The 25,918-nt window shown below is 40.5% G+C and overlaps 1 protein-coding gene across 1 annotated transcript in view; it reads left to right on the top strand.

The window, feature by feature from the left end:
• The window catches only part of TAFA1 (TAFA chemokine like family member 1), a 228,561-nt gene extending 202,942 nt beyond the window's left edge, over positions 1-25,619 (top strand). The window contains exons 4-5 of the mRNA XM_054838181.1: positions 16,753-16,877; positions 21,733-25,619. Coding sequence (XP_054694156.1) covers positions 16,753-16,877; positions 21,733-21,750 — 143 coding nt within the window. The 3' untranslated portion in view covers positions 21,751-25,619. The remainder of the gene's footprint in view (positions 1-16,752; positions 16,878-21,732) is intronic.
• The last annotated feature ends 299 nt before the right edge of the window (positions 25,620-25,918 follow it).

The raw sequence follows: 25,918 nt of genomic DNA, 5'->3' as shown, positions 1-25,918 counted from the left end.
CATATAATGCTGTAGTAGTTTCAATTGAAACAGAACCCTGAAATAAAATAGTTGAATATGAAACCTCAGCAGAGAGAAAGGAAACAATTATCTTGAAATTCTTTGGTTTTTTGGAGGTAAAAAAAATCAATGACAGCACCACTGACTGACAAAATTGACATGTATTTTAACTTCTGTTTCAAGCAATGGATTATCTTAATCACAACAAGAGGGTATATACTCCTGGATGGGGCCATAAATTCAATTAATCTCAGTAGTAATTCTCAAAGCAATTCATTTTAATATAATGCAGCACCTTGGAAGTATCTAAATTACAGCAGCTGAAGCTGGTTAAAGAGGAGAGGCAGAGGCTGCCCAGCAGTTCCTGGTAGCCGGCTCTCACCTCCTTCCACCTCCTCTCTACCACACCAGCTTGGGCAAAAGGCAGATCTGCCGGAGCTGCTCCTCTGAGCCTGGACAGGAAAAGGACAAGGACAGGAAAATGTCAGGGAAAACAAGAGAAAAAGGCAGAATGGATGTGAGGGCAGCAAATGGTAGGGGGTAAGGTCTAAGCTTATTCTTAAAAATATAGGAACTATGACAGCTGCAGGTTATGAAGTATCTCTATCAGAAGTTTCTGGTGACCAAGAGCAAAATTTTTAAGTGGTTTGCATATTTCTCTGGGCTCTTGAGCTAATAATATAGCTGTCTGTCCCTTATTTTGTAGGTCATTTACACAGCTTGTATTCTAAACCCTTCTCTCTGCTAATACTCAGAAAGGATGTTATTGGACTCCTAAACTCCTTGCCACCTTGCAGAGCTGAAGCTGGATGTATAATATTATAAATTCAGCAGTGTGTGTCACTATGGGAACTGTTTCTCCTGCCAGACAGTGTTGGGAATGAACTAGGAACTGGCTGTTTAGACACTTGTGTGTATGTGTGTGCGTTTTTCTGCCAGGCACATGCATACATAAACATTCACATGCAGATATGTAAAATTTACTGTTAAGTGTTTGCATTTCTTTGCTTCTCCATTTCTTCTTATTTTGCTTCACTTAGCATAGATTATCTCTGTAAGTCTGGCAACTAGTCAATTACTGAATTCCTTTTCAAAGGAAGGAAAAAGGAAGATTACAAAATTCATCAAACTAGCATAAATCACCATATCTTCCCCACCTGAGGATCTGACCCTCTAATGGTAGTTTCTTTCTTCTTTATAAAGGTAATTATTCTATTAAAATTAATAGTAAAATGAATACTGCTGTGCCTGAATTACATGGGATAAGCGTGAAATACTGTGATCTGTTCTGCTGTGAATTAGTAATCATAGTGTGCCTGGTGAAATCTGCATACTTTCCTCTCCTTCCCTGCTATCTACCTTGGTTTAGTTGCTAAAGCTCTCGGCAGGGTTGGGGCTGGAGATTGCTAGTGGTTTACACCGCACAGCAAAGAGGAGGTGTTTGCAGAGCATAGTACCCCTGGGTTTTAAGGTAGCAGAAGAAGTTACAAGATAAGCATGGATTCGTTTGGTATCTGAAATATCTGTGATTGCCTTTCTAAATGTGTGTGTGTGGGGGGGTGCCTGTATAAATGAGGTGAGGAAAAAAAAAAGAAAAAAAATCTGTCTCCTTTCCTCTTGCTCTTTCTGTGTGAAATTTTGGCTTTGTGACATGACTTTGGGTTCACACCGCCTGGAGTAGTGAAAGTAGTGGACGTCTCAAAGGGACAGCACTCAGAATCAGGGAGACCCAGTGCTTATGCAGGAGCTCATGGACCTGCAATAGCTTCCATTTCGGAAGGGGCTGCTTGCACTTCGGTGGTTTGTGAAAAGTTTAAAGTTAACCTTGAAGAGGATAAATGATATCAGGTGAAAGGCAACCTTTCCCACACGTGTATTGAGAGACATGCCTTGAGCCAGCAGAGGCAATTGCTTACTAAAGGAGGGCAGGAGCCAATAATGTGCCCCGTGCTCTGTGGACGTAGGGCAGAAGTCAAGGATCAGGTCTAGGCTGGCTTCTGAGGACGAGAGCGAGCCTGCCCGGCCCTCGCAGGGAAGTTTGGCCCTGCTATGCCAGGGTAAGCGCTCAGCTCGGCGAGGTGGGCTCTTCACCTCAGCACGAGCTAAATACCCCACAACCTGATAGAAAGGGACGTATGGGAGATAACTGAGACAGAGCGAGCTGCCCCCCTTCGAGCCAGGGTAGCGTTAATCCCACGTCCTTGCAGGTGTCCCGCAAGAGCCATGTGCTCAGCTTGGCTTCAGAGGCAGAGGGAGGAAATCACTGCTGCCCGGGCAGCATGGGAAAGCCCTAGCTGGCTGGATTCCCGTCAAGTAATTGCTTTTGTTAATAGGATTTTATTGTTATTAACCATATTAGGATGGTCGCAGGCTGGTTTAGATAGCTCATGTTAGCTAAATAATGACCTGCTGTAGTGACAAATGCTAACTTGTCTCAATGAAAAACTGGTTTTGCTTTCCTGAGAATAGTATGCAGCCACAATTGCTCAAAAAACAAAAAAAAAGGAGACTTATGCTGACATAATTAATATAATGTATTTTGTTTCTTTGGATAAACCTTGATCTTGACAATCCCCAAGCTAACAGAAGGTTGTTCTTTTTTCCTTCCTAAAATAGTGTGTGCAGTGCGTAGCTTAACCAGCTCAATAGAAACACTTTTACACTTTTTCACCCCAAGAAAGCAACCTCAGACAACTTGTAAAAAGGTCATATAAACTTTAGATGCAAGTCATTATTTTTAATTCATGTGGTCTATCCGTGTTTCCTAACACCTGAACAGTCTTTCCTGCAAATTACAGTCTTTTTGTGAATATAAACAGTTTATTAAAACTCTGCTATTAATTATTTAAATGAGTTTATAAATATTTGAGGAAGCCTATGCAAAAGGCACTCATAATAAATTATCGTATTCTACCTTCATCGAAAGTTAAATTACAAAACTCTGAAGACTGCCGTCTGTAAGAAAGAAATTCCTGCTGCCTGTCATCACAATGTCCAGAGTAATTTTATCTAGGTAGCTGCAAAAAAATAAGTCAGCATCTAAAGCTTAAATTAAATAACAACACTTCTGTCGTAGAGGGTTTGTACTAAATGTGACACACAATCGAGTATGTGATTGTTTAATTACCCATGCTCAATGTCTTATGGGAGGACCCATCGTTTTCCAGCCTTGACTGAGATCACAGGTGTGGAGACTGAATTAATGAGCAGAAGGGGAAATATAGGTGCTGAGGAGAAGCTTGGAGCAAGCGAAACAAGAAATCAGTCACGCAGATCGATTGATTGAATGAGAAGTCAGATACTGTAAGTGGTAGTGGAAAGAATATCAATCCTACAACTGTACGGCAGATAAACCTGAACAGTGCAGGGGGATTTCTTATATGAGAAGACAGGCAAAAAATAAAATTAAATAAAAAATGGCAGCAGCAGGATAGCAATAACTTCTCTGGATAAACTTTTCTGGAAATTCTTTTCCAGAAGGCAGGAAGCTTCAGCTTCTGAGTTCGTAGTTTTGCAGTGTTGGTTGGAAAGGCGAAGGCTCGCTTTGCAGACGTTCCCATCTTTTGAGTGCTGGTCTCCGTGCACGTGGTCGTGTGTGGCTGTCAAGGACATTGCACATTATAAATGGCAGCTGCCAATCAGGACAGAAGTGCTGCTGCAGGATTTGGGTAATGGATAATTAATCTAATTAAATAGAGGTGTCTGATGATGATCCCCTTCGTGTGCTTCTTTCTTAACTGTCCTGTGTTCAAAGAGGTTCTTGAGACGGACGTGTGGATTTCTTGAGAACTCAGTGAAGTCAGTTCGTGGTTGTACAGGGTAGACGAGGAGATGGTCCTGCTGTAAAGCCTCAGGCTGTGGACTCGTGATGGTTGATAAAACTGAAACACTTGTCTTTACAGTTTTCCCAACACTTGTTCGCTCACCTGCTTCTCCTCTTCATCCCTTTTCTCTTCCACGGGTGGTCACTGCTAAAGCAGAAAATAGATGGGCTGTGCAGTCTCTGTCCTGGGAGGTTTTCAAAACCCAGCTGATTCAAGCTCAAGCTGAAGCACCCGAGTACTTTTAATAAGATGGCAATGTTTTCCCACCATGCCAGAATGTGGGAATTCCCAGGAAGTGCATTAATCATAGCACTTACTACCCTGAGGACTGCAACGTAATGCCCACAATTAGGGGCTTCGCTACCCAATTACCTTTACTGTTTGATCTACTTTTAACTTTAAAATATTTGTGGAGGTGACTGTTTAGAAAGAAACCCCAGCTATTTCAACCTTGTGTTGTTTTAAAGTGCTTTGAAATGATGAACAAAGAGTATTACAAAATTTCATCTAAAAGAACTTCCTGTTTGCTAGTAACTATAGCAATTCTCAGTATCTTTATTTAGCTGTTTATTCTGCGAAGGGCTTCTGCTTGCATACATTTTGCAACTGGCAGAGCTGAACATATTCTGCAAAGCATTTTACACTAATTCATGTTTGGATTTGTAAAAGAACTTACGCTGGGCACGCTCAGGCTCCATTTCCATTCATTTTGTATGAGTATTAATGAGATCAAGTAGAACAAGGACAGATGTTTATGAAAAATAAAACGGTAAACTCTTATTTGTAGCGATGAGAATAGAGCTTAAGGCTTCATAGCTAAGAATCATCTGACCAGAGTGTGCGTGAGATTCCTGGAGTATCTGGAGTCTAGGACTCACAGCTTCTTCCATCTGGTTATTTTTTCAAGAGCACATCTTGTGCATTACATAGGAAATAATGTTGCTTGTAGAAATTCAGGATTATTCACTCTAAGGACAACAGAGTAGGGTCATTATATAAATTATTTGTAGCAAAGACTTACCTAGAAGTGCAATCCAGGGACTCTTCCAAGATTTAAAAAAAAAAAAACAAAAACAAAAAAAACCCCACAAAAACCAAACCAACAACCCAACAAACAAACCACTGTAAATGGTAGTGAATTTTCATCTTTTAAAATAATACAACTCAGAGTTGAATTGAATGAAGGCAAAAAGACATGAGCTGTGCCAGTACCAACACGGCCATGAAATTTCAAGTGCCTATTAACAGACTTCTCAGCTCTGTAAAATGTTTCGGAGTAAATAAGCATTATGAGCACTGAAGGAAAACATAATTTCAAAGCAAAGCTTGTCAGTTAAGGTCAGTTTAATATCCACTCATGAATTTCATTGTTTTTAAGTCTTGCTGATAAGCTTTTATAATTGACTGACTTCTCTTATTCCATGCATATTGAAGCAGTAATTAAGCTGTGATATGAGACACAAAGCATCGTGTGCTCAATTCATCAATTTTTGTTCAGTCTCACAGTTCTTGTTCCGATTGCACTGGCATTGTTGCACTGAAATATCTCCAAATCTATCATGTCAAGATTATGCATGATGTAATTTGTAATAGTAGCTAGGGATTTTGTTTACAAAAAAACAAATGTTCCTTTAATCTTTAAAACAAAATTAGACTTGTCTTACATCACAGAACAAAGAGATTTGAATGAATACAACACTTTTAATAAATCAGTAATTACCTTGTGGAGTGGCAGTTGGCTCATTTAACATAACCTTTGAAAACAGCTTCCTCCACACAGATTTTAAACAGTGCCCTTCTGAGATAAATTTTGAGAGCTGGAGTGTGGAGATTTAAGTGCTCTATAGGTGTATAATTTATACCACAGCAGTCCCCTATTTATGGAAGAGAATTTGGACCGTAACATCTCTTCACAGCGGAGATAACTGCAAGTTAAATCAACTACTCCCTAAATAAATTTGCAAGCTCTTCCTTTTGGTGCCACCACGTGCAAGTTCATAGTACCATCATTAGGACAATAAAACCCCTCTTAGTTTATAATTTCAAATTGAATTATACCTATGACGAGAGCACAGGGCACCTGACCCTAGTTTGCAGTGTGAGTTGCTTGGTTGGTGGGGATTTAAATAACACGCCACCAGCTGTAAACCAGTCTGTCATAAACGTATTTCTGTAGTTGATACCGTCTGAAAATAGCTGGTGGGTACAGACAACAGCAAAGGGCTGCTCCCATCCTTTCCCTGGGTCATCCATGGGTTACACTCATCAGGGCTTTGACCCGCATCACTTTGTTCTGAAAATCAACCAGCCATGTGCCAAGAGGCAACTGATGAAGGGTGCTGTTCTTCTGCATCTGTGTCCATTGGATAATAGATTTGTGCGTTTTGTTAGGCTGCAGGACACAACAGGCAGAACATTTTGGGGGAAAGAGAGTGTACCAAGAATGTATTATGAGACATTAGGACAAGCACAGATGAACTCCAACTACTGGAAAAGTGTTTTATTTACCAGCCATGGACCAGTTAGGCAGCTTTACTGCTGCTAGACAGGACAAAGACGTGTGATGGTGGGAGTTTTGGACATAAGTATGAGTACACTAGCAGATGCTTGCATTGGTAGGACTGGGGAGAACCAGAAGGTCCCTCCAGAGCCACATCCTGCCACCATGACAATGCCAGCAAACAGCTGCTCACACCCAACCCCATCCTTGCATGGTGGGCTCAGCTTGTCCAAAAGGACGATACCTCGAGCAAGTGTTGTCCTATAAAATTGCAAACCTGAGTCACTGAAGTGACGGCTGAAATCTGTATTTAGTCAGACACCTCAATGTATTGCTGAATCTGCCAGTACTCAACCCAGCAAGAGTTTCAGACCAGCGGTGATATTCAGACCCTTTTAGGACATTAGATTCTCATAAGAAGCTCAATAGGTGTTTTGATTCAGGAATTTTCCAGCTATGATTATTATCCTCTTTCCATCCTTTTTACGGGAAGAATAGCAGATGGCTTCATGTACTTCACACCTCTTAGCAGCCTCTTTTTCCAAAAATTCCTTGATATCTAGATTTTAGGAGAAACGTCATCCTTTTACTGCTCACACTGATCTCTGACCGTTGTGCTTTCAGTTCTTTTGCCACTTCTCCCGTCCTCACATGCTTTCTTCAGCAGCAGGTACCCAGCTGACAGCCCTCACTGTTACAGAGACACCTGGAACCCCAGCCACATATTTCAGCATTTTCTAAGCTTAGGGAGTCAGCCTTAGATCATTAGAGCACAAAAAAAATTAGTATTTTTCACAGAGAAAAACAGTGGTGAAATAATAGCTTGCATTTAAAAAAAAAAAAATGCCCTGGAAAAACATATACAAAGTTAAAAAAAGGTGGTTTTCATTGACTAATAAGACATAATCACATTATGTGTTAATAATTTCTGTAGATTCACTGGAAGAATTTTCCTTATTTGTTTATTTACAGTAATCTTCTCTGTGGACTGGAAACAACAAGATACAAATACTACACAATTTATACGCAAGCAGTACAGCAGAACTTAATTTCATAACTGATAACTTTTCAATATATTATGCATGCTTTGTTATGCCTTATAAATGCATTACAGTTATATAATTTATTCATTTTCAGTGTTCTTTCATAGAGTGCTTTGCTGCTAAGCTATGTTTCTGGCACCTCATTCAGTCGAAATTTCATAATAGACTTTCACCCTTCAGAGCCCATCTTGCAGCTTTTCCCTTCCACCTCGCTAAACCCAGCCTCCTGCAGCTCAGGGAATTCACGTTTGAGCAAACGGCAACTTTTACAGACACCAGATTTGGTCCGAAGCCTGCAAAAACAAAGGTGGATTATTTTTTTTTCCTGTTTCTTCAGTAACTGTTGGATCAGATCCTAAACACAGATCTTTGGTTTCTAATGCAAGAACAGGCAAGAACTGTTCCTCCTGGGTGCTCACTTCCACCATCGCAAGGGACAAAGTCACAGCAATTACATCTTTGGTTCAACGCAGTCATTTCCCAGCAATGCTGGTTGTGTGAGCACACAGCAGCATCAGGACCACAGCAGCCTATCAGATAAATATATACTTACACACACACACAAACACACACACACACACATATATATATATATATATATGTATATGACTTAGGGTCCCTGCAGCCACTGGAGGAATAGCAGTGCAAGGCCACCCGCAAACCTCTGGGCCCCTCCCTTTTATCATCTCACATCTCTGGCTTTTCTCTCTCTGCATTTCAACTCATTCATTTATTTGATTAATGAATTATTATTAATGAAAAATTAACATTGCATGGAGACATTTTTCTTCTTTGATGGCACACCAGTCCTCAACCCTGAAACATGTGTGTGAATATTTATAAGCAGCTTCCTATTGTCTTTCCAAAAATGTATAATTATGCTCCAGTTCATTGGCATTTCATTAAATATATAACAATAAGATTAAGCTTTCATTAGGCTATATAGAAGCAGTTCAAATAGGGTGTAAATAACACTGCAATACTGCACAAATATTTTATCAGCCTGTTCTCAGCTTTGTTCTGCAGCGAGGGACGGATTCAGTTCCAAACTTCAGTAATAAATAGCAGCAACGGGTCTCCCTAACCTACAAAAGATGAATTTTCCCCATACCGGTTGGGAGGGCATCCTCAGTCACCTGCATTCATTCCAGCTCCCTGCACGTGAACATTTCATGTTTTTATTAGTCTCATTAGCACTCATTAGTGTCAGCAGGTTGCTCTCAAATGACCCACTGTCTTTGCAGCGAGGTTATGTCAAATACCAACAAACTCACACGCATAAAATTATAAATAAAGGTGGGCGACTCAGCACTTGCCTTAGCTGCACGTTGCTGTGCATGAATTCAAGAATTTCCAAGAAAAAACTGTAAGGCTGTGTCCTAGCACTCTGGAACGTCATAGAATACACGATACACTTTTGGGGAGACGAGTTTATCATACGCGGTTTATTTTATCATTTCACATCCTTTCTCTCTGCCACAGATATCTGCAGAAACCTTTTTTGTCGACGCTTGCTCTGCCTTTCATTGTAGAAATCCACTTTCCAGACAGACAATGCAGTGAAGGTTCAGTTATAATATCAACTCTGATCCATAACTGTCAGAGAAAAAATGTCAAGCATTGGTCAAGTCTGAGCTCAGTGGAATGTGGAATAATTAAAAAAGCCAATGATGCCTTTTGAGTACAGTATTAGCAAATGAGAACCATACAGGGATTGAGAGCCAGCGGCCAAGCACAATTCGACTGACCTGGGACCTGCTGGCATCTCCGGGAAGGAGTGATGCAACCCATTGGCCTCAAGCCTGACAGCTTCTGCTTGCTCCATTTTTTTATTACCTTAAAATCTGAGACTTTGAAAAGATCTCACAAATTGACCTATAGAGCCCGAGAAAAAATTTTATTGCTTTTCACTGGCCTGCACTCAGTGCTGCCGAGATCTCTGAGATCTACCTGACTCATAAGGTAATTATGCAAATCCTACAGTTCTCCGTAAAATCTGGAGGTTTTCATCTGTGTACCTAGCTAACAAAACAGAGGTTTTTTACCTCTGAACAGCTGTACACACTTTATAAATACTCAGAGGACTTGAGTACTGTCATTTTTAATGCACTCATGGAAGTGAAGACGCACGTTCACTCACCGTGAAGGTGCCACCCATGAGAAATCGTGGTCCTACTTCAGTTATGGATGCCCCTCAGCCATATGTCTGAGCAACATTTGTTTCCAGAGCTGCAAACAGAGGGACGTGGAAAAATGAGAAAGCTGAAGCGTACGACCCTCCCAGGCTGAACAGCATTGAGGGCTAGGAATTCCTTTGCAAGGTCTAAGCTATTTTGTATGAGATCTGCTCTTTAAGAGACCATGCCTATACAGCTGAAAGTCAGGCATGTGCTTAAAAACCTTCTGGAAGCACACAGACTTCATATAATTTAAATATTATTTATTATCACGGTACCTAGGAAACCCAAGACACCTCAGTTCAAGACAACGTTCTTCTAGTTGTACAGATGCAGAAAAAAGGTCAGTCCCAAATTGCTGCAATAGAGCGTTGAAGCTCAACACATCAGTAAAGACAGAGGGGAACATACAAAGAAACAAGGCAAAAATAACTCATCCTCTCAAGTGAATAAAATTACAAATGGAAAATTGGTATAACGAGAAGATGATTTACCTGTAGTAACAGAGAAAGTCAGCAGCAGAGCTGGGATTAAACAAGCCTCGGGAGTTTCTGCTTCTCAGGCCGTTAGCCAACACCATCTCTATTAGTCATGTTGTTGTGAAGGAAGTATACAACAGCTTATGTCATTTTTTCCAATTTACCTGACAGTATGCCAGCTGTTAGAAAATGGCAGTGTAAGTGGTTTTTCACTAGTGAGTCTTCTCGTGCTGTCGAATTAGCACCCTTTTTGCTGGTTTATGCAGATCTTAAATGGAAATGGTTCAGGGACTCTTTGCGTCTAATCTGCCCTTTCAGATTTTATGGGTATATCTTAACGCAGCCCACAGGGTTGTTCAGACACGTATTACAGTCTTAAAAATATCCTACTCTGGCTGCTGAATTTATTGCAATGAAAAATCAAGAATTCTGGATGGAAAAAAATATATAAAACTTGAATTCTTTCTAAAGTTTCAGCCAGTGAATTAATAAAATGTTGTTCAAAAACCTGGAGAATATTGTAAAGATCAGAAAGTTCTAAAAGAAGAAAAAAAATAATATTATGATCTCTTTTTAATGTTTACTACAATGAAAATAAATTAAATTAACTTAGTAAGAGTGGATCTGAGGCAATTAGGAGATATGAGACATCACTTGCCAGACTGATTGCACTGTGCTTGTATTTTAAACTGGAGAAATGTCAGTTTTACCAGAGTTATGAGAGGTCTGTTATCAAAGTCTGCAAAGTATTACACTGCATGAGCATGAGATTGATGCTTCTAAAATGGGATATGATTGAATTAAAGCAGATAGTTTGATGGACTCCCTGTAGGAAACATCCTGTATTTCTCCTAGACAGCATTATTCAACCTGAAATCTTTTGTTTCAGATTTGTATTTTTTAACTTAACAGACTACTGCTTTACAAATCCCAGAGTAAATAGTATCTCAGTCTGTTTATGAAATACATAACCCTTCAAATGACAGATTCTTTCACTCCAATTTTCTCATCTTCCTAGAAGGTGTGTTCCCACCCCCGTAATTCATTCTGCACTCCATGACATCCCAATAAAGTAAGAGAAGCTACATGTCTTATTCAATTCTCTGAGATTTTGTTTTATAAGGAATAGAGGAGCACAGGGTTACAGATTCCCCTGTTCTAGTTTATATGTTGGGGTTCTTTAAAAAAAAAAAAAAAAAGAAAAAGAGTTGAAAGATTTTACCTACCTCTGTGCTATTGCCATTGCCAAAAGTCTCCATCAGTTGCAAGAGTCTCTCACGGGGAGTTTGAACTTTCCTTTAATCTAATCCATTTAGAAAATGACTCACAATTTATTGAATAAAGTGGAGAAAATTGATATCTTTTCATTAAGCTGACAAAGTCTTTTTCACTGCTGGCATCTGTGAAATGTGTTCTCTATTTAAATTTTATTTATATCAATCTTCTCTGGTGGAAACTAGATTAAAATGGAATGCTTTATACTTAGAGCAGAAACTTTCCCATCCTGCAGTGAGTGTCATACTGGTTTTGAAAACGAACTCTGTTTCTTATTCCTTGGAGTAACATGATACCTATGATCAGGAGGAAGCGCAATCTAATATCTCTATTCCTTTGTATTCTGTTTCTGTATAAACAAAATGTGTACACTTTATCACAGGCAAAAAGAGATAGCTGCTGTGGCTTTATAATAGCAAATGCAGAAGCAATCCTGGAACATTTTAATACATAGCATGTTCCCTCTAAACTGTTGAAAAATGCATGATGATACTTTGCTCTGTTTTCATATTTCAGGGTCTTCCATAAACATGAATTAAAGTTATATATTACTCTGTGAGTATTGTCGTATTGTTATATTGTTAAATATAATGTCTTTACACTTATTGTCATATATAGTTTGTCATATTGTTAAAGCAATTTCCTATATACAAATGCAGAAAAGTTAAAGGAGAATTCTGTCTACAAAAAATGTCTTTGCATTTTTTATACACACTGGAATAGCAAACATGACACAAGCAGCTGCCTGTGAGTTTCTGGGCTGTGTGTGCACATTTTCTCCCAGACCACCCTCTGCCCATGTCCTGTTAATCACCTGTAAGATGATTAGTTAGTCATCGCTTTGAATGACTGAGTAGCTGCAGTTTAATGCAAGAACTCGAAGGCAGAGAAAGATGAAACTCAACAAGTTCAGGTGTTTCAACAAGTAAGGAAGTTTTAATCAAATAGACTGTGTATTTTTTTCGAAGTGTTGCTTGATTCAAGAGGAAGATGATGGAGTGGTTAGTGTTTCCATGTTGATTTGATCTCAGTTTAGGTGTACATATTCAAAGGTGTTCAGTGCATTTTTACTGTCATCATATAATATAATGATTTGTTACGGAAATTCAAAATGTCCTCAGCCAGCTCTCTTCCTGCATCAAACCTTTGTGCTCCAGATGATGCGCAAGCACAAGTCAGAAAGCAATCACTACCCTTATGCAACCTACAAAGGTTCTTATGAACTTTGCAGGCTGAAGCCCACTGAATTCAATCTAAGCTGGAAGTACCCTGCAACCACTTAAAGCTCTGGGCATTACATTTGGGAACAAAGTCATTTTAAAATTCAATAGAAGTGTGTAAACACTAGCAAACATAAACTATTCTCTTGCTCTTTCCCTACATTCAATCTGATCGCCAGATCTCTTCTCCGTAGTTTATTTCTCTGTTTGGTACACATGATTAGCAAATGTCATTTCAAGCAAATGGGGTTTTTTGTCTGTTAATCCATGCAGACTAAATACATCAAAATTTAAATATTTTGATCAAAAATTTTCTATAGCTTTGTAAACAAAGATTTAAAAGAACAGTGTGAATTGGGCTGGAAAAAATTTTATGAAGAAAGTTGCTTTTCTCCCCAGCTCCATTACTTATATGCTTAGAGTTTAATATTCTTATAAAAGAGGCATTTTCTTGAAAAAGCTCAGATATAAGCAATCCCTTATTTACACTAGCAGGAGCTGGGGAACAAAACAAAACACAAACAAAGCAGGAGTAGTCGAACCTCTTTTATATCACATCCTTTTTCTTTCCCCATGGCTGAGGGTATCTGTCTCAGCCAAATCAGCCTTGCATGAAAAAACTCCATGCTTCATGTATTCCCCAGACAGCGGGAAGAACACAGTGAAAACCACTCCAAAATGTTACAGGTGTCTAATTCAGCATGATGTGAGCACTCACAGCCTGTGATGCCTGGTGACTAACGGGACTCTCTAATTCTCATCCGGAATTAGCAGTACGGGTCACCGAGAAGCTCAGGCTCTTCAGGATCTCGGAGATCTTGAATGCAAACCACCCCGAGGGAAAGCATCTTAACTCTCTCACATGACGGCTTCAGCACATCTCAGAGAGACATAACCTAAACGTAGAGAAGCTGCATTGAATTCCCTGGGGAAGCTTTCTTCCCCCCCTCCCCATACAGGTGTACCTAATCTCAAACGCAGCAAACTGTGATTGATTTTAAAGCTTGTTCCTGCCTCTTTGAACAGAGCTGGAGGTGTAAAACTTTGAAATCAAGTAGACCTCAAAGGATCAGCAGTGCCCAAGAAGGACAACTGGTCCAAAAGATTAAAAGGCTCTTAATAGAAGAGAAAACCTATAAACGCAAGACTCAAAGGAAATAATTTTCATTGGGCTCTGGACGCCCCTGCCACAGCATGGTGCTGAGGACTAGACCACAGCGAGCTTTGTAGTGCTTCAGACTTACAAAGGATTTTGCCCACTTACATATTAGAGACAAATAGGAGCTTTTCATCTGGAAATGTCCTTAGTTTCCCCCTCTATAAAAGGAGCCTTGTCTGCAGCCCAGCTATACTGGGTCAGGAATGGCGAGGGTGTTCATCCTTGGGTGGGCTACCTTATAATTGTAACTGCACTTTGATCACAAATTTTTATATATATATATATATATATATCTCTCTCTCTCTCTCTCTCAAAACCTGCACACTATTAGATGAATCAGTTGACATTAGAGTCAATACCCAAATACTTGGGCTGTATTTAACAACATCAGTAAGTCGTTAGATCATTTTAATTGCTATGAATGGCATAGCTTCTCCATGGTGCCTCTCAGTCTGTATTCATCTCATATTTCCGTTTTACATTGTAAACTCCCTAGGCCAGGGCGTTCAGTTCTGTGGTTTTTAGCACCTAGCACCGTAGGCTCCTTCTCCATGGTTATTTAATGCTACAGCACTGCTGCTAGTAAATAATGATGATCATCGCTTTTGATTCCGTATCACAGGATTCTCCTCACGTATTCTGAGGATGCTCCGTTCTGATGATTGCTGTGAAGGCCAGTATTTAACAGGATATGTTTTTTTAGTTTGCCCACTGCACAATCTATTATTAGAGCACAGATTCAGCCCTCATGTGCCTTTTCATGCATAGCAAAGAGAGATATTTCTTTTCTCCACTGTTAGCAGCATTAATGATACCCTTCTGAAAATGATGTGTGAATAGCATCATTAAACAGCCTTACAAGTGCAGGTGTAAAGGGTGGGGGGGGGAGGGTTGTGTTGTACATATGGAGAAATTATATATTACATGATAAAAATGAGGTATAAGCTGTAAGAAGAACTAGGAAAGACAACACAGAGAGATAGATGATCCTTGTAGATCACTTCCAACTGAACTATTCTATTCTATTCTATGCTAAGCTAAACTAAGCTAAGTTTACTTGCTCCAAGTTACTCAACTCTTCTTCTAGACCAAAGGAGCTTTCAAACGCAAGGTGTTTCTCCCTGTGTTTCAAGTAAACTCATCAGGTGAAAACCATCTCCCTGTTGGGACAGTTATTCAGAAGTCTGCTGGTATAAACACATATCAATCGAAGGCCCATTTTAGAGATACTAACTTGGACTCCTTAATTGCAATAGCTTCCCATTAGAGTTAATTATCTGGCCCAGAAATATTGTTTGTCATTTTGGTTTATTTTTCACTAAGTCAGTCTATACTTGGAGGCACTCCAGCATGGCCCACGAAATATCTTGGCCATACCATGTACCTCAACAAGTGGCAGAGGCTGGTTTGTCCAGCTTATCTGAGGAACAGAGCTGTCACCTTTCCAAAGGATGTCTTAGCTGCACTTCAAAGGAAATAAAAGTGAAATTTAATGACTGTATATTTGACCTTCTTTACAGGATTTCCCACTCTATATTTACCATTTTTATTTCCCAGAGTTTACTACCAGCTTTATGTAAAAAACAGCTTCCTTTCTGGCCCCAAGACATATTATGGCAAGTGCTATTGAAAGCGCTGGAGTCCCTCCTTTGTGCCTTGTTGAGTTTCCTTCGTCTACAGTCTCCTGCTCTGTGTGCCACGCAGAACCTCCTCTTGCAGGATGAAGTGGGCTAGTGATACACACTTTTTAGTCTGGGACTGTCTGTGGGTTTGGTGTTTTTATTTTTCGGTGTGGGTTGGAGATTAGAGAAAAAAGGACTTGTAGCTTCATCTGTGTATCTGTGAATTAAGGGGATGGGCATTAGTAGCAGCTGCAGATATGTCTTCAGGTGTTTCCGTAGGATTTTGTGAGCATAAACAGATTACAACTAGACAAAAAATAAATCAAGTCTTTAATTATGAACTCTGAAATGTCCTTAAATCAATGCATGCAACAGGCAAATTTCCAGAGGTAAATGGTGTGATACAAGGTAGTCTGCTGCTTCAAAGGTATTTTATGGGCTTGAAAACGCTATGTGGGGAGATACGAAAGGGTTAAGCATCTCTCTTGGAGTCAGCTTGCGAGAAGCTTTGACAGTTAGGCTTCATGAGTGCAACCATGAAATTAATTCTTGCCAGGGAAAACAAACCACAGACAGACCCACTCATGCACCAACTAGTCACAGTTTGCAAGGTTAGCTAAAGTTTATCAAAATCCCCAGACAAAAAATGTCATTAAGATAGAGTTAAGGTTATAGACAGATACGAATTCCCAGGCAAGAAACTTCATTAAGGTACACTCAAGGTTGTAAACATATGTGCCAATTAAATTCAAACAACAAGATCCAAACACTGTCATTATTTACAACGTTAAATATTTGGAAATTAAAAGTTACTGCTAGAGATAATATGGTTTCTATAAAATTCATAATCATGTTTCAACAAACTGAACTTCTGCTGCTCTTCAGTATTACCTTACCTTCTATTTCTAGTTCTGACGCTCCCTGCCATGGGATACTGTGAAAGCTAAAAGTCTACATTGGTTCAAAAAATTCTGCACTGATTTGTGGAAGAAAAAGCCAGCTGTGGGTACTGAAAGCAAAGCAGACACCGTTTCTTCTGGAGTACCCTGAGCCACAAGTCCTGAAGACCTGGAGAATATTCTGGGGAAAATCTCTTTTGACTTGCTTGTTCTTATATCTGTCCATAAAGCTGCGATTGGCCGCTCACAGAGACAGGCCGTTAGGGTGGATGGTCTGAAGCAGTGTCGCTGCCATCACAGCGTTCCCCGCAGTCACGGCATGATAGTAGACTAGATCTCATGTGTAAGGAAGCTATGGCAAGCAACGCACTGTCTTAAAGAACGTAGGATGCAAAACAAGTAATTAAATGTGAAATCCTTGCAACATTGAAATTTCAATTGTAGAGTTTAGAAGGGACACTCTGCCTCTTAAATGCAGCGTTAGACCCTTGAGATATTATTTAATTAGATTTTTCATTATAACATAGTTGTGAACCTTATCTTTTCTCTTTTAGCTTCAATAGTGATTGGGAAATGGTGGTGTGAGATGGAGCCCTGCCTAGAAGGAGAGGAATGTAAGACATTGCCTGACAATTCTGGATGGATGTGTGCGACTGGCAATAAAATCAAGACCACCAGAGTAAGTTGTCTTTCTGTCTATACCTAGGAGATCTTAACAGGAAAAGGAGTCACTGATAATTGCTCACACTTTTCCATCATCATGGCTGCTGTAAAAGTCTTAAAGATCACTGTATACCTCCTCAGCCACCCAACGCTTGTGGCCATAATTTAGTGATAATTTGCATGGTTTCAGGCTGGTCAGCTGAGTCCAGGCTTGATAACCAGCAGCTTGGAGCTGCTGAATTGCCAGGTCACTTTCTTACAGACATTGTTACCTCAGAAAAAAAAACGCTAGTTCACGCTCTGGGTCCCTTTGTGATGGGTAAAGGGAAGAACATCAGATGGAAGATATCTGCTGGATCCTATGTGTGTTCCTTGGCTGTTCCAGGCCACGTTTCTTAGCAGCTGTACAGGTGCTTTGTAGCATGAAACGGTGCTGAGGAGTCAAATCTGCATTTCAGGTCTTACTTCAGAGCAGCTCTAGCCCCATGCACCCGTCAGTGACATACTCAAGATGCTGAAGATTCAGGTAACACGGGCCAACAGGTGATGACAACTTTCACCGTGCATTGCTAGGCAAATGCAGAGATACGGCTGCAATGAGAGAGGCCAGGAATGAGCTGGCTAAACTTCTACTATGAGATTACCTTTGGAAAAAAAATTGTTTTTCAAAAATAGATTCTAGCTTTTCTTTTGCACTGTGCAATTTTTTCAGAAGCATTTTCTTGAAACTGCCACCTATACCTATATTCAACAATTTTAATTGAATTACTTCTATACCACCATTGAATTTTTCTCCAAGAAAATTACATGGTTGTCAAGTCAAAATATTTTTTATAAATGAATAAATTTTGGTTTTCAGTGAGGTGGAAAATAACTTCTGAAACCTGCTAAATGAAAAAAAAGCAAATTTTTAAGAATTTTTTCCCTGTTTGTTTAGAAATTCTACATACTCATACCCAGCTACTAATTCACAGGAACGTGAAGCTTAGTGTCATGATTTCCTGACTTCCTCCTCTTTCTACAAACCTAACTCTAGTCATTTTTTATGTCTTCTAGGCCTTTTGGTGAAGGAGGAGATTTTACCCCAACTGATCCCCATGCCTTCTGAATTTTTTTCTTTCCCTCCATATGATTCACCCCAGGATAAATGATTTGTATTGCAACTCTAGTTTCTTGAATGGTGCTTTCTGGCATGGCTAATCTCACCACCACATTGAATTACTAGGATACATATTAACGAGATTTTCTTTGTAGAGGGCGGTAAGTGGCCCCTGAAAACAGGAGGCATATTATCTCTTTGCCATCTCCCAGAGCAAAGGAGAAAACACGGAGGGAACTGTGATTCTTTGGCACAAGTTCTTCCTGGAGTGTTGTTGTTCCTGTAAACCACTCTATGCTCACTACTGAAATACCACTGGAAGATTGTGCCTTCCTGTATGTGCCTTGCAGTGCAATTTTAAAAAAAAGAAAATTTAAAAAAATAAAAAAACAACCCAGAAAAAACTTAGTACATGTCCTTTTCAGTGAGGCAACATTTCTCTCACTGAATTAGGGATTTAAAATGGAAGAAAGTCATTTAAAGAAGTAATATACAACATGAAAAAGAATGTTATACTTTTGTTAAATTACAATAATTCAGTACTTCTGCAGTCTGTCTGCAAATAATATAATTTAGGAATTGCATTTGCTTTTTTCTGTGAAATTGTCCTGCTCTTAACTCCCCCAATCCTCATCATGTAAACTAGTTTTAGGCGATAGCCTGCATCTAGAAGTGATTGCTAGAAATTCAGCAGCTTCATTAATATGCAGATGTATGGTCCAATGTATTCAGTATGCATTATTATATTTCATTTAAATTAAATACTTACAGAGTGAGTGCTCATAACTGAAAAAATATTTCTTCATTTACCCACAGGAGTTATTTTAATTAGCTTGTGAGGGTAGTACCTTATGGTGCTGCTTCCAGTAGAATTTTGCTTTGTTGCTTTAAAATATCATTACAGAACACAATTGACAAAGGCAACGTGACGTGATGTGCTTAGCAACTGTCTCTTGCATTTTCTAAGCAAAAATTCTACTTCATAATCCCTGAAACTTTGCTTGAATCCATGCTGCTGCGTCAAGTCTAGCAACACAAATATAAAATAATAGAAGCAATCAGATCCTGAAACAGGCATTTTTCTCTTTGTTTTGTCATTTCGGATGGCATCAGAGAAAGAGATTATGCTATAATCTGTACTGACCCCAGTCCAGGCTGCAAGATTGGGCCATGTGTGTCTGATTTATGTAGTTAAGGAAGTTAAGACAGCAGAAGCAGCAAGACAAATCAGTCAACATCCTAGACATATCTGTGGTGATTAGCCACAAAGCTAGAGCAAGTCACCATAGGCTGTAAACTGTAAAATGTTTTAATGAAGGCTTTTCGTTACACTAAATACATTTACGTTAGGCAGCTGCTGTCCTGACAAGGAAAACATTCGCGTTTATGACTCGGAGGATTAAAATTCCTATTAGTATATTCTTCAAGGCCCACAGTAAATCACATATAAGTATGTGTGTATGTAAATATATATATATGCATACGTTTATATGCACAATATATGTGATTTTATAGGGTAGTGTATTACTTCATGTTTGGTTCTCAGATGTGATTAATACTGTTTAGTGTCAGAAGAAGGTGGACTACAGATCTGGTGAAGGCGTTGCCAGCACCTCCTCCATTCCTTCCTTTTCATGCATTTATTCCTGTATTTAGTCCTTTAGCATAGCTCACTAATTAAGCTGTTAAAGCCAAAGATATAAAGCTCACAGCCTCTGTAAATCGATTTGTTTTCTATGGATGGTCAGAGCAGGTGACAAACACAGGAAAGAAATCATTTTGTAATTCAATTTTTGGAGCTGTTTCAATGCTTTTTTTTATTCCCTATTCACTCTTTTTTTTTTTAAGAACATACGTTTCAATGCTATTCTTAAAAATGTGGGGCACTTGGAGTAGTACTAGCACTTGGCTGGAGATCATACCACTACATTTCAGCAGAGCAACCGGCACCGAGGGAAATGCAAGAGCACGGTCGCAGTCTGGGTGCTGGAGATGGCGCCCACAAGGGCACATAAATGCCTGTAAGAACCAGAGCTGCTGAAAAACATGAAAACATGGCCCTTCCTGCATCCCATGTTTTGTCACTTCCCATCTGAGTGAGGGAGTCACTCACAAGCTCTTGCCATTGGATTGGTGTCTAGACATGACTTTCTGAGCGCCGCTTTGCAGGGCCCTTGAGGAGCGCAGGGCTTTCTGCCCGGGCTCATGTGCACACTGCACTGCAAAATGCCCTTTTTATGTAATCCACACGAATAACACCTGGCATTCATGTACTAGCCCTCAAAATACTTCAACAAGCTGTTTTTCTGCTGATACTGTGGAGGACGGAAATTAAAGCGTTGAGCACTTGGGGACTGGCAAAGCAGCTCAGCTCGGAGCATCTCTCCAGCTTCACAGCCTGCACCCTCCATTACAGCTCACGCACCCCCCAGTTTCCAGACTAACACTTGGTTTACCATACCTTTTGCCATCAGAGAAACGCAGGTCATTTCTGTGGTGCCCCGAGGGAGGTGAGCATCACATTTCTTAGCAGCTGCTGCTCATCTCGTGCTGCAGCAAATGGCACCCGCGGTGCCCACAGCCCCTTGGCACCGTGGTCCCTTGTCACTCCCTGCTCCTACACCAACCACACAGATTCGTGAGGCAGTGGACAAACAAGGCAGGGATGTATGCACCGCTGAGACTGAAAACCCAGGAGGGTCGCTTGTCAGTGGCAAACCAGGAGAGCAGAAAATGGGAACTGGGGGAAGGAAGGAAATGGTAAATGAAACCATTATTTTTATTTTCTTTTTTTTAAGCTAGTTGAATATGTCAGATGATTTCCAGATTAGGTTTTTCTTTAGAGCAGTGGAGAAACCCCCTCTATTTTTGTGATAAGTCTCTGTAATTAGGAGGTCAGTTCAAAGCAGTAGAGCACAAGACAGTAAATATCTCTTGCTATAGGACTTACTGCTGCATTTCATCATATCACCTAGTGCTGAGCTAATAATTTGTAGCCCTGATTTAATGATCGAGCCTGCTTGTATTCAAGTCAATTTGAGTTTCATTGCTGACCTAGTCATCCAGCAAAGGGCCAGACCCCTTGTGCCATTCATCTGCGTGTATCAGTGCGGGAAAGAAACAAAAGCTTCTCCTCGAGAGAGCTATTTTTGCTTCTGGTCGGTTGTTCTTATATCAGCATCCTAAAAAACCTCTGGGCGGTGGTGTTTCCTCTTCAAGCCATTAGTGTGCTCTCTCAGATCGATTGTGGTGTTAGTCATAAAGATTGATGGTTTTACAGTCTGTTGCAGGCCATGTTATCTCACCCGAGGTGAGTAGATGAAGTCGGTCAGACTTTCCGGTCTATTATATAGCTAGTCACTCCTGTCCCGCCCCTCTTTGGGTAAGCAGGCTGGTGGGGGCATCCAAATGAGCCTGAAAGATGGATCCATCTGCATGTCCCTGTCTAGCAGAAGCTACTAGCATCACTCTGAGAAGGGGAGGGTGGAAGGCGGGGGTGAGTGTGGCCCCATGCCCAAAGCTGTCCTGGCATCTCCTGCACCACCAGCCCATGCAATCGATGCACATCCAGGATCTCCCAGGGCAGGAGCTCGCTCAGGGTCTGCCTCTTAGACATCCTTAAATCCTGTGCCACAAGAGAAAAGAAAACCCCAAAATATTGCGATTTAGACTCACCTGTATGATGAGCAGGACAAAGTGCCATGAAGCCTGGGTCTGTCTTTCCTCTCATAACATTTTGTATAATTGACTCTTCTGCACTTTCTTACTGCAGATCCACCCCAGGACCTAACAGAGCGCCGTCTGCATGGAGACAGTGAAAGCCCTGCTGATTTATGAGGACAAAGTATTGAAAGTTTAAAACCATCTCAGCATTTACAAGCCAAATGGATTTCTTATTTGCACTTTGACTGTTTACCAGAGAACAACAGTGGCTTTACTGTGTGAAAGAAAGTATTCAGTGCAAGTAATGCCCCTGATTTTTGACAGCTCAAAAATAAAAATGAAGAAAATGGTTCCTTTGGTAAAGTTTCTGAGATTGCGAAGTACAAACAGTATAAGTTTGGATCTACAATTTACTTTATACCAGTTAAAGTATATATATATATAAATATATATATTAATATATGATATTTTGAAATAAAAGCCTCACTCTTCAAGAAATTGAATAGTACCACACTTTGCTGCAGCTGCTGTAATTTTTTTTCTTTTTTGTAACGGTCTGGAAGATCCCTACCTGTTTCAGAGAGAAATGTGGCAGTGAAGAGGCAAAGCAAACCTGCTGCGGTACAAGGACGCCTAAGAGCTACACGAATCCGACCGATGCGGCATCCAGAGCTTCCTGCTCCCTTCGGCAGAATTTCGAGGGCATTTGTTGTTCCACTTTGTGTTCTGGAGGCTTTTCCCCTTGTGCAATACTAGCATGCTGGCTTTGCTTCATTAATCATACTTACAATGATAATTCTGTCCTCTTCCAAGAAAATATTTTTAGAGCTGTTAGATATTCCATGAAGAAGAGATGGACAACTACTGAGTGAAGTACAGTATGTATTAAAAGTTTATTTGGCAGAGTTTGGTAGACTGTGAGCTCCCTTCTTATTAAAGATGTACTGTACGTACAATGTCTTCAAACTTTGTATAGCTCGTAGAGACTACAGTAAAACCCAGTATCAACTCCAAAGCTTTGCGTTGTTGGCTCACTAATTCTTTGAAACAACGACAAAGCTACTTCTTTCCAGACCAACACGCGAGAGGGCTTTTACATACAGTTTGGGTTTTTTATGAGCCCGTTTGCGATTGGTGAACAAGCATTTCAGCATAAGCGAATGCCTCTGTGCACAGCTCAGGCACACGCAAGGGACGTGCTCTTATCCCCCAGCACATGCAGGAGAACAACCTAAATTTAAGCTTCCCCCGTTGCAGGCCAGGCTAAGTCGCATTGAGAGCATTTGCCACCAGCTAAAAGCATATGTGTGGGTAATTCCATCACACAGCAAACGCACGACAGTTTGTGGTAAGCAAACTGTGTCTGAGCCCTGCTTTCGTTTCAGGAATAGTTTCTTTCAGTTTAATTTTAATCTGTTTCTTACTAAGGTGAATTCAGATGAGATGAGATACTCTTCAGCAAGGATGCGTCCACAGAGACATTGATCTCACTGCGAGCCGTTTGAACTCACATTTCTAGCTAAGCTGTTGCTGTTCACCATGCAGCCCGGTCCTTGCGTCACTGAAGAAAGATGAAATCTGAGGGCTGAAATGTGCAAGCCTAGTTCACATTCCCAGGCACTTTCGTGAGTGCTTTCCAATTAATTTCAGGGGGTTTATTCATGTGGAAAAGTATCTTGCTGTCATGCATAAGTCTGCACAATCTGTACACCTAATGCTACCAAATCAAAGAGGAATAGGGAATTGCAAAACTTGTTCTATCCAGCCCAGCTTCATTTCTTTAATATTTCCAATTTCCTTTCAGCCTGCTGACCTGTCTCTCGCAGGACCCCTTTGGCCATGCCGATCACTTTTAATCCAATGCAGAGGAAGTGCTGCACTTCCCGACCTAGAGTTGGTCAAAATTCTCCCACTAACTTACTTTCTCCTTCAGGGCAACCCTTCAATCCCTGATGCTTCAAGAGGCAGAAATTTGTCACTGTAATTACACTGTGTATTAAAGCAGCTACATGACGTGTCACGCCATACTCCACGCAGGCTTTCCATGCTGGTCCCTGCCTGCTGCTCACAGTAGAAATGGGTGGATATGCTGTGTCCAAGTACTTCTATTATTTCCCCTTCAAAAAGACATTGAGAGTGAAAAGTGTCCAGGGTAGGACCTTGTTTTTCTTCTGTGCACAGAAAGACTAAACAGGAGCATGAGCCTCACTGCCAGTTGTAGGTCCTAGCACATGGAGACCAGCCTCACTGGTGGCCCAGCTCAACAGGCCATGTATTTTCTGGCCAGAGCCACCTGCCTAAACCACACAAGATACCTGGACCCTTGTCTATGTTTTAGATACGGTCTGCCATGGCCATGTGTCCGTAGTCCCATCGTCTCAATGCAGAGAGGATCACTGCCTGCCTGATAGGTCTGGTCCCAAAATGAGATCATCAGACCAGCTCCAGGCTCACCTGCCACAAGTAAGGAGAAGCTGCTCCAAAATGAATCCTTAGCATTTCTCAATTTTACTGGAACAGCACTTTAAAAACCCCAGGACCCTCTAGAGCTAGGAAGCCCTTGGTGCACTGAGAGACCCTGCCACCAGGAGAAAAGTTGATTAAAATCCAGGATATGTTATCATCATTCCTTTAACAGTGGGAACTGAGGCACATACATAAAGCTAAATGGCCACTGAAAATCACATTGGAGGGCTATGGAAAATTGAGCAGAAATTGAACTTCGGTTTCCTTATTCCCAGCCTATTGACTCTCTGTGAGATGACCCACACACAGCAAACTAACCCGTGGCCTCTGGTACCCTTTGCCAAAGCCCGAGGTATCACCACTGAGAGGTACTTACCCCATAGCAGTGTATCTGACGTGGGTCAGACCGTGAGTAGATAACAATGCTTATGCCTGTGTCTATGAAATATGCCTGTTGAGACTGGGAAGTATTAGACTTGCTAAAATCCAAGAAGGAAATGTTGTCATTACCACAGCAAAGTTTCTTAGAGATGTTTGTGAATTTTTTTTTTCTTTGCCAGTAGGCAGCCTCAAATATCACCACACCAAATTCAGTAAACATCTGCGTCTCTTTGAAGTTGCTGCAAAATCTGCTCATGAAGTGCGGCACTGAGAAATTGCTGTTTTAATTAAAATGTTTTAGAGGGGAATTAAGGCCTTTGCAAAAATAATGACTAATAAAACGTGAAGTCAAATTAAGAGCCGGATGCAGCTAACCTTCATTGTTTCAGTGAAGCAATTGAAAACAATAATAAAAACAATTCAACCAGCCTGGAGTCACAATGATCATGTATTTCAGTGGTATGCGCAGTAACAGAGTGTGTAGCGGGAAGATGCCACAGCTGCTTTTTCACGTTGGCCGATGGAAACCCACTGTGTTTCAGTGGTGGAGTGAATGGGTCCCACATCCTCATGAGAAAGTGAAAGTCATGCCATTCTCTGCACAATGTTAAAAGGTATTTACATCAACAGAAGAGAAAGTAAAAGTTCCTGCTTTCTGGCAGAAGTCTAGACAGAGTCATGTCAGGGAAAAAAAAGAAAAATATTTGTAAATGCATCAAAGATAAACTTAGATTTATGTCAGTGTTTCTTCTTCAGATGTGTGAAACCAAGTTATGTAAATCTGAAATGTACAAGTTGGAAAAAAATACTGAAAAAAAGAAAAAAGTACCGACCATCTGCCTATTGATTCAGAAAATCTAGATTATGTGCTTCTGTCCAAAAATCTCTGGTAATAAAAAGCTCAGTGTGGTATGACTTGATATTGCTTTGAATGTGCTACATGCTATAGTTGAAGAAAAAAGATCCATGGAGAAAGTTCACTGCTGCGGCCAACAATTATGAACAGCATGATGTGCACCCAAACCTGGCATTGCACAGAGAAAGGCCCATGAAAAATTGCTGAGGGTGATACAGTTTGTAATGAGTGATGCTCTTATCAGACCTATTGATTGACCATTAACAGAGTTTGCAGATACTTTCGGTGGTGTATTGCTTGTATGTTTTCCTATCATAAAATGGTTAGTTATGTTCCTAACTCTCCTCCTTTGCCACTTTTCTGTTTCACTGTATGATCCAAATATAATTCCAGATGATGGAGAAGTTGCAGAGATAAACATACCTTGGCTTGGAAAGCACATCCACTTCATCTGAAGGTGGCAGTCTTTGTTTCTTCTCAGTGGCAGATGAATATTGTGGCCTAAAATGAGCTTCTCTTTTATCAATACCTCAGTCACATCCCAGTAACCAGGGTTTAGAGCTTGCCTGACAAAGAAATGGGTCATGCTTCT

The sequence above is a fragment of the Grus americana genome, chromosome 11, assembly GCF_028858705.1.
Source record: "Grus americana isolate bGruAme1 chromosome 11, bGruAme1.mat, whole genome shotgun sequence".
In the NCBI taxonomy this organism is placed as follows: domain Eukaryota; kingdom Metazoa; phylum Chordata; class Aves; order Gruiformes; family Gruidae; genus Grus; species Grus americana.
This window is presented reverse-complemented; position numbering and strand designations above follow the sequence as displayed.